This window comes from Passer montanus, unplaced genomic scaffold, assembly GCF_014805655.1.
Source record: "Passer montanus isolate IOZ18808 unplaced genomic scaffold, ASM1480565v1 scaffold9, whole genome shotgun sequence".
Classification (NCBI taxonomy): Eukaryota; Metazoa; Chordata; class Aves; order Passeriformes; family Passeridae; genus Passer; species Passer montanus.
Window position 1 is genome coordinate 15,785,456 of NW_024374367.1, and position 12,806 is coordinate 15,798,261.

Sequence of the window (12,806 nt, forward strand, 5' to 3'; positions counted from 1 at the left end):
AATCATCAGTGAAAAATTTGTAATATACTAAGCAAATGTTGCTTGTGGGGGAAAAAAACCAAACCCTAACCCATTTTTATTACTGTTAAATCATTTAATAAAGGAAAGGCTCAGACCAAGATGCTACCTGTGATCAGAACTAGGAGGACTTTTTGCATGATCCATCATACCTGGCCCAACTGAGGTCAAGGAAAGCCCTGAAATGAACACTGACATCCCCAAACACGCTCTGAGAGCTGGCAGCAAGGCTGGGAGCAGCAGCACTGCCACCCTGGCACCTCACAGCCACCCTGGGAGCTGCTGCCAGCTCTCACAGGGGACTGAAGTGTCACCTCCCTCAGATGAGGGTCTGTAGTGGTTTTGGTTGGCTAATTTAAGATTTTTTTTTTTAACTTTGAGAATTTTTTGGTTAACATAGTAAAGAATGTGGTGCAGTTGGGTGTTGGCTAATCACTAATGCACTCACTTTTTGTTGGGAGATAGGATTAGGAGAAAGGAAAAGTAGGTTTAAAACTTTAAGAGGGTATAAAGAAAATTTTATTAAAAGTAACTACAAGGCAAATAAAGTAGTAAGAATTAAAGCAAACTCTTAGAACACTTGTCCTCCCTCCCACAACTTTTTTACTGAGAATGTAAAGAAGCACACGGGGGTCACAGACACAGGCCAGCCTGTCTGGGACACAGCAGAGCTCCAGTGCTGCCCTCAGCCACCCGAGGGGCTGGGGACACTGCAAGCACAGCCTGTGACAATGCAAAAGCCACCAGGGATCCTCTCTCAGCTCCACTTACTCCAGCAGAACCTGCAGCTCTCCCCCTGCCAGCAGCAGCACGTGGAGTGAAGCCACCAAGCAGGGCTGGCAGCAAAGTCTGCTGCATCACTGAGACATCCCTTAAACACTGCCTGCAGTCCCCTGGAACTGCCCATTACACATGTAGCCCATAAAAGACTCAAATGGTGTGCAAATCCATCTCCCTCAGGCAGAGGGAAATGCCAGAGGTCACTGGTGTCAGATGGAGTTTGTTCATACAAGGCAGATGGGGAGCACAGAAGGAATTTGATGTGCACTTCAAAGGGAAGGAATTTGTCCAGGCTGGCAGGCACTTCTGTGTCTCACTTGGTAATGAGTTTCTTTTGAAGAAATACTGTTACACAGAAGTCTGCTTAACTACAAGGCTGTTCTGTGGCTTTCTCTATTAACAAAAATATCAGGAAAGATTCCCTGCAAAGCACCAGCACAGCTTTAGCCAGGAGATGAGGGGTGCATCTAGTCTTGGTAAGTGGCTCACCTCTGCTGCCAGGCCAAAGTAGGGGTGAATTTAATCACCTGAAATACATCAAGACTAATTTTCACCAAAACACATTACTATTTATGAGGAATTTTTGCATGGTGAGAGCCGAGTTGTTCTCAGTGCTCTAACTTGTTTTGCTTACATCCAAGGATGTGACAAAATGCTGAGTGATAAAACTTTGTTACTCATCTCAAAGTCAAGACATTGAGTGCCCATGTATTGGCAAAGAGATTTATGGTTCCTATTACCCAATCAATGCTGCAAGAGCACACGGGAAGGGATGAAATGCAGAGCTCTGTGATAACCAAGAGCTCAACCACTGCTTAACTTCTTCCATGTGCCCCTGCGTCAGCTTTCTTATCTGTACAAGAAGGGAAACAAAGTTCATCTCTCTCCGCAAAAGCACTTGGAGATATTTTGATATAAACTGCATTATTCAAACGCAGCATTTTCCAAGGTCAGCCCTCTCTGCACAGCTCAGGCACGCTTAAATAAACTGATCTTCAGCTTCTCCTTCCCAGGATTTACACACACCATCACCAGAGCTCTCGCTGCAGCCCGCATTTGTAGCATTCCCATTTTCTGAAAAATCCCTTCAAACAGGATTTTTCTCCTGGGAAGCTGAGAAGCCTCAGAGAAAAAGGAAAACAATTATCTGATTTGCTTCTCCTGTGTTGTGCTTCTTTAGCAAGTGGTTGGAGATTGTTTCATTGGATTCTGCTGTGAGTCGTTTTGACTCATTGCCCAATTAGGGCCAAGCTGTGTCAGGACTCTGGAGAGAGTCACGAGTTTTCATTGTTATCTTTTTAGCCTTCTGTAAGTATCCTTCCTGTATTCTTTAGTAAAGTATTCTTTAATATAATATACCTTCATAGAGTAATAAATTAACCTTCTGAGAACATGGAGTCAGATTCATAATTCCTGCCTTCCACGAGGGTCCCTGGAAATACAACACACATTTCCTTGGGAGGATTTTGGCAGCTCGTTAGCACAGAGCAGGACCAGGGCTGAGGAACGAGTCCCTCCCCAAGGGATGAGGAATGAGCCCCTCTCCAGCATCACTGGCCAAGCAGCCACACAGCCCAAACCCCAGCCAGAGGGCACTGCCAGGGACTGCACAGCCTGGAAAGCACAAATGGATCCAGCTGTAGCAGCCAAACCTCAGTTTCCCAGCTAAGCAATTAGCAGCAGGTGTTAATGTCTTTTACACTTGAATCAGAGAGGGTTTGCACCTGTGGTCATCAGCTGTTTGTGGCTGGCTCTGATGCACAAGGAGCACATAATAAAATGACTGCAGGCTGCTCTGAGAATGGTTCAAAAGGGGAAGCACAAATACGTGTTTGAGCTCCCCATTTTGAGTGGCAGACTGAGGCAGGTGGGTGAGCTGCAGTCATCACCTCTATGTGGCAGGCACCTCACACTGACAAAAACCAAAATCTTCATACCTGGTGTCTCCACAATTCCCTGAGCGCTTCAGAGCAGGCACTACTATGCCACAGCAGATTGCTCCTGTCCATACATCTGCTCTGAACACTCTGCAGAACAATTATATTCTACTGTTTCACTGGTAGAACATAAACTGCAAGTGTTCTAATAAACCTTCTTGCAGTATAAGCACTTTTTAAGTGTGGCTGTTTGCCATGAACACACCTGAACAAAGCCCTGCCAGGACGTGGTTTTATCTCACCTGCCCAGCCAACCCCACCTCAGTGTGCAGACACCAGTCTGGGCTTGTCCAGCCTTAGAACATTGTCACTTTACTCCATTTAATGGGATATTGACTTTTTATACTTCACTCTCTGCAAATCAATATTCTAATAGACACCAAAGAGACTGGCAGAAGGATGCAGAGTTCCTCCCACCAACCTGATGGAGATGATGATCCATAAATGAAGGTCAAACCAAAGGAAAAGCTCAACCTGACATGAAAAGAGCAGCACAGAGAGAAGAGTCCTCAAATAAGGGAATTTTTATTAAAGTATCTAAATTAACTGCAGAGGAAGGAGACACAGCCTAAAGCAGACAGATAAGGCTGTGAATTTTAACTACCAGGGAATGACAAAGGTCCCTTTGGAATGTCTGTGCTCAGTGCCAGGATTTAGGAAACCCTTCAGGAGGCATCTCCAGTACACCACACAGGAAATGTGCTGCCTTTTAGTGTAAACTAGCAACTTCCAATATCTGAATAGGCTGCTCAGAACAAAGTCAAAGAGAAATCATGTGCAGTGTAAAATTAAACACTTAAAAGGGTTACCTTATTCTTTTAGAGATTGGTCCCACAGGAAAGTCAAAGGAAGCCTCCAAACAGACTCCTGAGCAAAATGCTCCTGGTTACTGTCCCTAGGAGGGCCCTGGGACCCCTTGGGGCCAAAATCAGCACAAGAAAGACACAGCTGAGCTGACAGAGAACTGGCAACACTCCCAGCTGGAGAAAGGGCTGCACCAGGTCCCCAGGAGCACTGATGGTGGCACCAGAAAAACAAGGAATTCCATGTTTATCACTCAGGATGGTTTTGCTTCCACCACACCAATTTGGAACCTGTGATTCCTGGGCCTTTTGCCTTCCAGAAGGACAGGAAAGTTTTACATCCAGTTTCCTCTAGGCTAGGATTGTACCGAGGTTTCTGAGCACAGCTCCCTGAACTGCAGGTGAAGAGCCACAGGCTCACACTCCCAAGCTCCACCACCTGGTACAACACAGCCTCAGCCACCAAAACTCCGAGTGAGGTGAAGACACAGGCTCACAGCTGAGGCAGGGCAAACCTTCCAAATTTCAGTGTTCAGAAGAATATTAAGAAATCCAAAACAGTGTAGAGAGGGATCACAAAAATTACTTAGGAGAAGAAAGCATTATTTATATAGGGGGAAACTCAACAGCTTAATACAAATAAGGTAACAAAAGGGATTTGCAGTCCCATCCCAGGAGCTACAAGATAATTTCCCAGGTGCCTCAGATCAGCATCACAAAGTTCACCTCCAATCCGTTCTTCCAGCTCCACGTGAAGCTGTTCTTCCACAACAATTTTACACAACAAATGAAAATGAGCTTTCACCCACCCCAGACCTCCCAACACTTTAACCCAGTCACAGTTGAACACAACAGAGCTCTGGGTGAGATAAGCAGGAGGAAAACACTGGATTTTCCATGACCTTTTGCAGATTCCCAAACCCCTCCCCTGCATATACAAGAAACCTGTTTCCTCTACAGCAAAGTAATGACTTGTTACTTCAATCATTCCAAAGTGGTAGGGAATTCCATCTGGCACCATGGAGCAGCTGCCAAATTAGTGTCTTGATCTAAAGGTCAGCTTGGTAATAACAGACAGCCTAAACTGAAGCACACTTTAACACCAGCAATCAGCATTGCAGCATCTCTCCTGAACTGCTCTGCCTTCCCCACTCTTTGAAGGATTCTCAGGGTGAGAGCAGCCACCCCAGGGAGGCAGAGTTTGGAGGCACTGTGAGGGGACAAACCCAGAACCACAGGCTGTGTTTAGACCCTTCCACCATTTACATTCTGATCAACTGATTAAACTGATGAAATTCTTCCCCAAATTAGATAGGCCAGACATTGAGAGGCACAGACTTCCAGAAGTGCCTCTTTTGTACCTCCTCTCCTCGTACAGCCCCAGTGTAAAAACAATCCTTTCAATTACCCAACAAACAACACTTTCATTGCCTTCACATCAACTCTCCACCCCTGTTATCCCCCATAAACACAGATTTCACTGTCCAAACTCACCAGCAACTCTCCTGCTGCTGCTCAGCTCCTTTTTCCAGACAGGACACAGGAAACAGAGAAGCAACAACTGTCCACTTCTTAAATGTTGCAGAAAAAGGGATCAGAAAAGCCAGGTCAATAACCACTCTAAGGAATAGCAGCCACAAGTAACATCCTCCTGGAGAAACACAGGACACACTCCAAAAACTTCTAACTCCCAGCTCTGAGGGAGGGCTTATTTGTGGGTCTGCTAATTGAGTTCCAATTGGAAACACCTGGCTCCAATTGGAAACACCTGGCTCCAACTGGAAACACCTGGCCATGCAAAGGGAAAAGCAGGTGAAATGATTTAACAGCTTCAGCTTCGTCAACCTCAAACCCAAAACACCTGAGCTGGGTAAATACAAACGCTAATGGGACCCCCAGCAGGGGAGCACAGCTGGCTTTGTTTTCCCAAGAGGAAGAGATGTGTGAGGTGCTTTAGAAGAATGTCATACATTGCACAGACAGGACTTCCCCGAGCCAGGTTTGGATGAGGGACTGGGAATAAATTCTTGGTTGTAAAGAGAAGAGGCCCTGGCACAGGTGCCCAGAGCAGCTGTGGCTGCCCCTGGATCCCTGGCAGTGCCCAAGGCCAGGCTGGACAGGGCTGGAGCAGCCTGGGACAGTGGGAGGTGTCCCTGCCATGGCAGGGGTGGCACTGGATGCGCTTTGAGGTCCCTTCCAACCCAAACTGGTGTGTGATCCCAAGGCACAACTTGTTTCCATGGATTCATGTCTCCCACCACGCAGAACGCTGATTTGGCTGGACTGTGTCCTGCCGAAAGCCAGAGCCCCAGCTGTTAAAAACAGGAACACACTCCTGGAGCTAAAGTGAATTCAGCATTTATTACAATAAGGCCTAAAGCTCAGGGGGCCCAAGGGTTGAGCAGAAGCATTCCCATGGAGGATGCTGCAGAGCCGGCGTTGATCTTCTTCCTTTCTTGAGCAGGATGTCCCCGATGCTCCGGGTGGAGCAGCACACGTTCACTGGGTCAGATGCCCCCTTTTATACTGGTTTTTTGTTCCTTTGGATTGGTTTCTGTTGGGATCCTTCACTTATATGAAGGTTTAAGGCGCTGGATTGGCCCTTACAGCTCTGCCCAGGCTGGCTCGTTTCACTTGCACTTTGCTTCGGTGTAAGACAGCACATTCAGTACCGTATTTCTTATAACTACCCTTTTATCCCCTCTTACAATATAACAACCGAGCTTTTTAACAGTACACACTCAACAATCATTAACCATTTTCTAACCTATACATATGGTTCTAAGCATAACAGTTCCTAACCTATTTTTGACAACGGCCGTGGCTGTTCCCATGCCCAGGACAGGAGCGTGAGCTTCCCCTGCACGGGGGCTCGGAATCTCATCCGCTCATCAGACACATTACTTTGTTAAAAACAAAAACAAACAAACAAAAAAAAAACAAAAAAACAACCAAATTAAAGAACACCTTCAAAATAAGGAAGGATCGATAGCCACCTAAGGAATTAACACAACCCGGTGATTTGCGATTAATACCGCGCATTGATGCGAGCGCTTCACACGCCTCGCACGAAGCGCAGCGCGAGCGGGAGGCGCAGCCGCGGGTACGGAGAAAGGGACCGGGGCTGGTGCCACGGCATTTCCCCGTACCCTGCCGAGGGCGCCTGCACCCCTGAGCCGGGGTGGGATCGGGATCGGGATCGGGATGGGACCGGGCCTGTGAGGAACGGGAGCGCGGCCGGGCCGGGCGGCGGCTCCCTCACAGCGCGGCCCCGCCCCCTCGCGGCGCTGTCAATCAGTTCCTACCCAATCAGCGAGCGGCATCGCCGCCGCGCAGCCAATGGGCGCGGGGCCGTGGCGGCGGGGGCGGGGCGCGGCATGGCGGAGCTGAGCGGCGGCAGCGAGGCCGTGCCCGTGGCGCTGTGGCCGCCCGGGGAGGCCCCGCCGGCCTTCCAGGTACCGGGACGGGGACACCGGGGCAGGGACACCTCCCTCCGCAGGGACACCTCCTTCTGCAGGGACACCTCCCTCTGCAGGCCCCTCCGGCCGGGCCTTGCACGCCGCTGCTTCTCCGGCCAACCCGTGCCTGGGCCTCGCCAGCCTCACAGGGAAGGGTTTGTCCCTAGTATCGAATCTAAATCTGGTTTTTAGTCTGTATATGTTTCTGCTTGTCCTGTCACTCTAGGAGGCCTAGGAATTTGCATCAGTGGTGTTAGAGAGGCTATACAAACCAGGTTGGAGAAGCTTCTAGTAAATCTTGAGGAAAAATTAAGCTGTGATCCCTGTAGAGCCAAATCTCCCTGAATTGCGTGGTGTGCTCGTATTTTACCGAAAAGGTGGTTGAGGAACATTAAGTTTGGTTTTTGATTAAAGCCCAGTGACTGAGAAACTGATGCTTGTTAAAAAAAGAAACTTGCAAATGCACTGTCATGTTTCACAACAACCAGAACTGCCAGGTACGAGCTGCTGTGAAATGTAATATTTAGTGCTAGCACATCCTCCAGGCTTCTAAATAAAGCTGAATGCTGAGGAGGGAGTGGAAACTCCCCGTGGCTGCCCCTGGACCTTGCTTTCCAAATGTAGCAGTTTCCATCGGGTTCTGTTTTCCATCACTCCGTGGTTCTATAACCATTCACCTGCTGGGGGCATCCGTGTAATTTTGAGGACCTGATTTTCTACCGGAATTAGGAGCAAGTGTGAACACAACAAATTGGGAGAGATAAATTGAAAGTATCTTAATTTTCAACATAATTGTGTGTTTCAAATTCTGTGGCTTGAAGAGCTGTAGATTAACCTTAGAAGTAACTTATTGAGCATTTTGAAGTGTGGGGAGAATAAGAATACCTTGACAATTCCGAAAATAAATACATCCATAAATAAATATCTTTAGTATATCTATAAGTGGAAATTGTACATCATAGAGAATAATGAGACTTATTTTTTTTCTGCTAAGCATTTTTTGTGGCCAGGGGGCTATTTTCAGAAATTCAGGCCCTAATGAGAGTGTCAGTTGGTTTTTGGTCTATATGGAATATCTGATTTGTATTCTTTTAAACACTCAGACAAGTTTGAGTTGGAAGTTTACAGAAAACCAAAGCGTTCCTGATTTTTGTCCTGGGATCAGCTGTGTGGAGCTGTAAATGTCAGTATGGCTGTGGTTTGAAGCAGTGCTGGTGCCAGGGCTGTGCCTGACGCTGTTCTCTCTGCAGTACAGCCCTGAGAGCGTGGCCGGAGCGGACGCAGAGCTCGACCCCACTGCAGTCACCTTCCCGGGCTGCGCCTGCCGCAGCAGCTCCTGCCGCGCTCCCGCCTGCCCCTGCCTGAGCCGCGGCCACAACTACAGCAGCCAGGGCCTGCGGCTGGCCGAGCTGCAGGAGCAGCCCTTCTCCAGCCCCGTGTTCGAGTGCAACAGCCTGTGCTGCTGCGGGGAGGGCTGCCACAACCGGCTGGTGCAGCGGGGGCTGCGGCTGCGGCTGCAGGTGTTCCGCACGCGCAGCAAGGGCTGGGGCGTGCGCGCGCTGCAGCCCATCCCCAGGGGCAGCTTCGTCTGCGAGTACGCTGGGGAGGTGCTGGGCTCTGCCGAGGCTCGCAGGAGAATCCAGGCCCAGGGCCCCCAGGAGCCAAACTACATCATTGCCGTGAGGGAGCACCTGCACGACGGCAGGGTGATGGAGACCTTCGTGGACCCCACGCGCGTGGGGAACGTGGGCAGGTTCCTGAACCACTCGTGCGAGCCCAACCTCTTCATGGTGCCGGTCAGGGTGGACTCCATGGTGCCCAAACTGGCGCTTTTTGCAGCTGTTGATATTTCTGCTGGAGAGGAACTTTCATATGATTACTCCGGAAGATGCTATAATTTCCCAGGAGCCAGCAGAGAAGACAAACCTCTGGAGGAAGGGAACAGCCTGAGGAAACCTTGCTACTGTGGCTCCCGCACGTGTGCTTCCTTCTTGCCTTGGGACAGCTCCCTCTTCTCCACACCAGCGAGTTCTCCATAGCCTTTCAGCCTTCAACACACCTAAAAATACTGTTTTCTCCAGCAGTTAAACTCATTCTGTTCCAACAAGGAAGCATGTGGGGTTTGAGGAGCAGCAGAGAGACATGGTTTTGACAACTAATTTTATGGAAAAACCTTTTCAAGGTGGATACTACAAAGGATTATTGGAGGTTTAAGATGTTCCAAAATCAGTGACTAAGCCAGGCCTGGTGTTTCTGTCTGGTTTTCCTCTGACAGCTTGCTGTATGTTAAAGCAGCTCTCTCAGTTTGTACCCTTCAGAAAGAATTTGTACCTTTGGCACTTGTACATGGACAGGATGTGATAAAAGCAAGGAAAGTCACTGACAGTGGCACAAGAAAATAACACCATGAACCATGACTGTTGCAAGAAGGGTATTGGGTTCTTAAAATCCATTAAATTATTGTTTTTAAATTATTTGCTGGGGTTTTTTTGTTCCACAAAGCATAGTAACTACTAATTATGGATATAAAAAGGAAAGCATAGCTTTAGTACTTGGTGTGTCCCTTCTCCAGTTGCAGTGCCATGCCCAAAGCAGCTCTGACTGACTGGCTGCTTCACTCCCATTTAGCTTTGCTGAAGTGGTGCAGGACAGCAGTCTCTGAGGAGCACCACATCCCCTCTTTTCTCATCACCTCAGCCTCGAGGCTGCTCCATCAGACCTCTGCAATCCCAACAAGCAGCACATCTGTTACTCCCAGCACTCAGAACCTGCTCAGGAAGCAAATGCAGCCCCTGCAGCTTGCAGCAGGATGGTGCTGACAGCTGACTGAAAGGAGAAATGCAGAAGTGCATCTGAACAGCAACACATTTGTGTTTTGTGCTGAACAGCTGACAGATGCACGAGGGTTCTTTCAGCTGCTAGCTGATCCATGTTTTCACTACTCCAGGGCCAGGCAGCATTAAGAAGGCCTGGCCTTTCCCAGCACAGGGAGAAGGTCATTCCAACTTTGCATCATCCCTGTCTGCCTCTAACAGCTGTGCAGGGCTTTTCTGAGCACCTCCTTCCCCCAGGCCTGCACTGCCACCTGGGCACATTCTCTAACTGCATCTTCCTCCACTTCCTTTCTGCAAAGATCAAGTTAAGATAGCTTCACCTAGGCTGGTTTTGATACTTAAGATGGACAAACTGCAATGCAGTTTTTCATTGGTGTCACTCTGTGCCGTCAGCAGCACAAACCCTCAATTATTCACTCTGGACAGTTGGATCCTCACCTGTTTCCATACCCTTTGACATAACACACACAAGGGAGTACCTCTCATGGGGATCAGCTGTTCTGCAGGTGATCAGTAACTTCATTTTTAAATTACAGCCAACTTTGATTTGGGCCTCCAAGACTGGTGCCACTGAAGGACTGAGCTGTCACTCCCAGCTCAGTATGCTCCTTCACGAGGAATCCAGGCAAACAGCTAAAAACTGGGAGCTCTCTGTAATCCTGTCTGCTCTCCAGGAGCAGTAATGATATTTAGTATTTGGGAGATCCACTTTCCTGTTGAAATACAATCAGAATAATTCAAGGCTACAGCTCTGCATGAGCTGAAGGTCCCCTGCTCTGGAGAGGGGGGTTGGAACGAGATGAGCTTTAAGGTCCCTTCCAACCCAAACCATCTGATTAACCTGATACTGACCAGGGATAAAGGACATTTAGCTATTTACTAAACAAAATCCTACTTGGTGTTTATGTTTGCTTCCTTGAAAGATGCAGTGTTAACCTCTCCCATGTAAGTGCCTTCCTGCTGCTGCTGGGGTTCAGACACAGCTGTGGGTTTATGTTAAGACAAACATTACCAGGTGATTTCTCTTAGGATTAGTCATTAAGGGTCATTCTGTCAGTGCAGAACCTTCCAAAGGATTTCAGCTGCTGTCAGAAGTAGTTCACAGGCTGAGTAGACTTTAACTTCAGTCCTTGTTACAGGAAGGAAACTCCCTGGATCCCATACCTTGGAGTGCACAGGATTCCAGGGCAGCCTGGACTGCAAGACCTCTCGGGCAGAAGAGTTTTGTCTGGTTTTCTCCCTGAAAGGCATCATGCCAGCCACTTTCAGGCCACAGGGCTGGGAGCAGATGATCCAATCCAGTTCCTCTTTCCCTCCTGAGAAAAGTTTCAAGATGAGCATTACAGCATCTGCACTCCTCGCTTTCAGGATGACAGCACACTTTGTTACCTTCCTGTTATGAGTTTGCACTTGGCATGGTTCTGAGTAGTTAAGGAAGTGCAGATTAAATAAAATCCAACCACCTTGAGCAGTATCTGGTCCTTGATCTCAGCCCTAGAGCAGGAGCACAGCTGAGCCCTCTGTCCCTGCAATGTGAGCCCTCAGCCCACGCCAGCGCTGCAGCTCCTGGGAGTGACCTGATCCCAGTTATCTGCTTGGAGCAAACTTCCAGCTCAGAACAGGAACAGTGCTGGACTGCTCCAAACAGCCACACTGAGGGCCTTGCACAAACAAAATTATTGTTAATTGAGTTCTAAACCATCCTGACAGTTGTTAATGGCCCTTTTCCATACAGCACTGTACTCCACCATGCCTCGGCACTGCAGCTGCCTGGGGGAGTGCACCAAAATCTTACAAAAAAAATTCCCTGTCAAGAACCTAGGAAAAAAAAATAGATGCCTTGTTGTATCTGCTGAATTTCTGCTCACCTTCTCCTTCGAGTCCTTTCAGCTTCAGAGCCCCAGCCTGCCCCTCACAGCTCAGTGTGCTCGTCCACAATGATTCCAGTCAAACAGCTCCAAAGGCTCTGAGCTTCCTTTCATCCTCCCTCCTCCTCTCTTCTCTGAGTGCAATAATGATTGTCAATATCTCAGTATTGTGCCATGCCATGCTGTGTCCTGGGATAATTTTTCTGCTTGCTGGGCTTACCTGGACCCCCCTGGAGGCTGGTGTTTGGTGAAGGGCTGCCCAGGCATTCTCCTGGGTCATCGTTTCAACATGAAACCACTGCAGGAGCTGCCAGGTGATGGATTTGCTTTAAACTCAAACCCAATTTTCTACAGCAAAGACAACGCTGGCAAGGACCAGCATCATGGCAGGGCTTTTGTTAATCCACCATCACATTCAGATCCCAAAATGAGGTTGTTTTCAATTGCTCCCGTTTCCCTTCTCACCTGCTAAAATTCCTCTTCTTTTCAGTAAGGAATTTTATTTTCAACAAAACAGTTTAGAAATTTACCCTGTTAGGTCTTAGGGCTCACAGTTCCATCTGCCATCACTTCCATGTCTTTTATTCAAGTGGAATCATTCATTAGCTTCAGTTTCTAATGAGGCCAGTACTGCATTTTCCAAGTCCCTAAAATAAGCCTACACTATGACCAAGCAATTCAAAGGAAATTGTGTTTTTCCATCAATAAAAGTCTTTGGTATAAACAAATGCTTGATATTTTATTCAAATATGTACAAGATTTCTAATGATCATCACCCTGAGGATCATCTCTGTCAGCTGCAGAAGGCACTTCCTAAAGAGCAGCAAATATCTCCCCAGGAGAAGCCCATTTCTGGACATGATTTTCACTGCAAGTGGAATGTAACAAAGGGCAAGCTGCCTGTGGGGAGAGCTGTCATCTCCCAGCCCTCATTCTTCACTCCTTCATTGTCTCTCAAAGCTGCCTAGAATTTCCTAACTGCCTAGAATTTCTTTTAAAGCTGTCTAGAAGTTTATAAAGTCTTTGCTTATTGCATTTGAGTGTAGAAGCTCTACATAAATAAAACTAATTCATAAAGATCCTCTCTAAAGAGGAGCTGTTGTAGTTG

General features: G+C 47.9%; 1 protein-coding gene across 1 annotated transcript; it reads left to right on the forward strand.

Annotated features, from left to right (window-relative positions):
* The first annotated feature begins 6,873 nt into the window (after positions 1–6,873).
* On the forward strand, positions 6,874–9,470 carry LOC120514056 (histone-lysine N-methyltransferase SETMAR). The gene is made up of 2 exons (XM_039734147.1): positions 6,874–6,993; positions 8,247–9,470. The coding sequence occupies exons 1-2, from the start codon at positions 6,916–6,918 to the stop codon at positions 9,033–9,035; spliced, it is 867 nt and encodes a 288-aa protein (XP_039590081.1). The 5' UTR covers positions 6,874–6,915; the 3' UTR covers positions 9,036–9,470.
* The last annotated feature ends 3,336 nt before the right edge of the window (positions 9,471–12,806 follow it).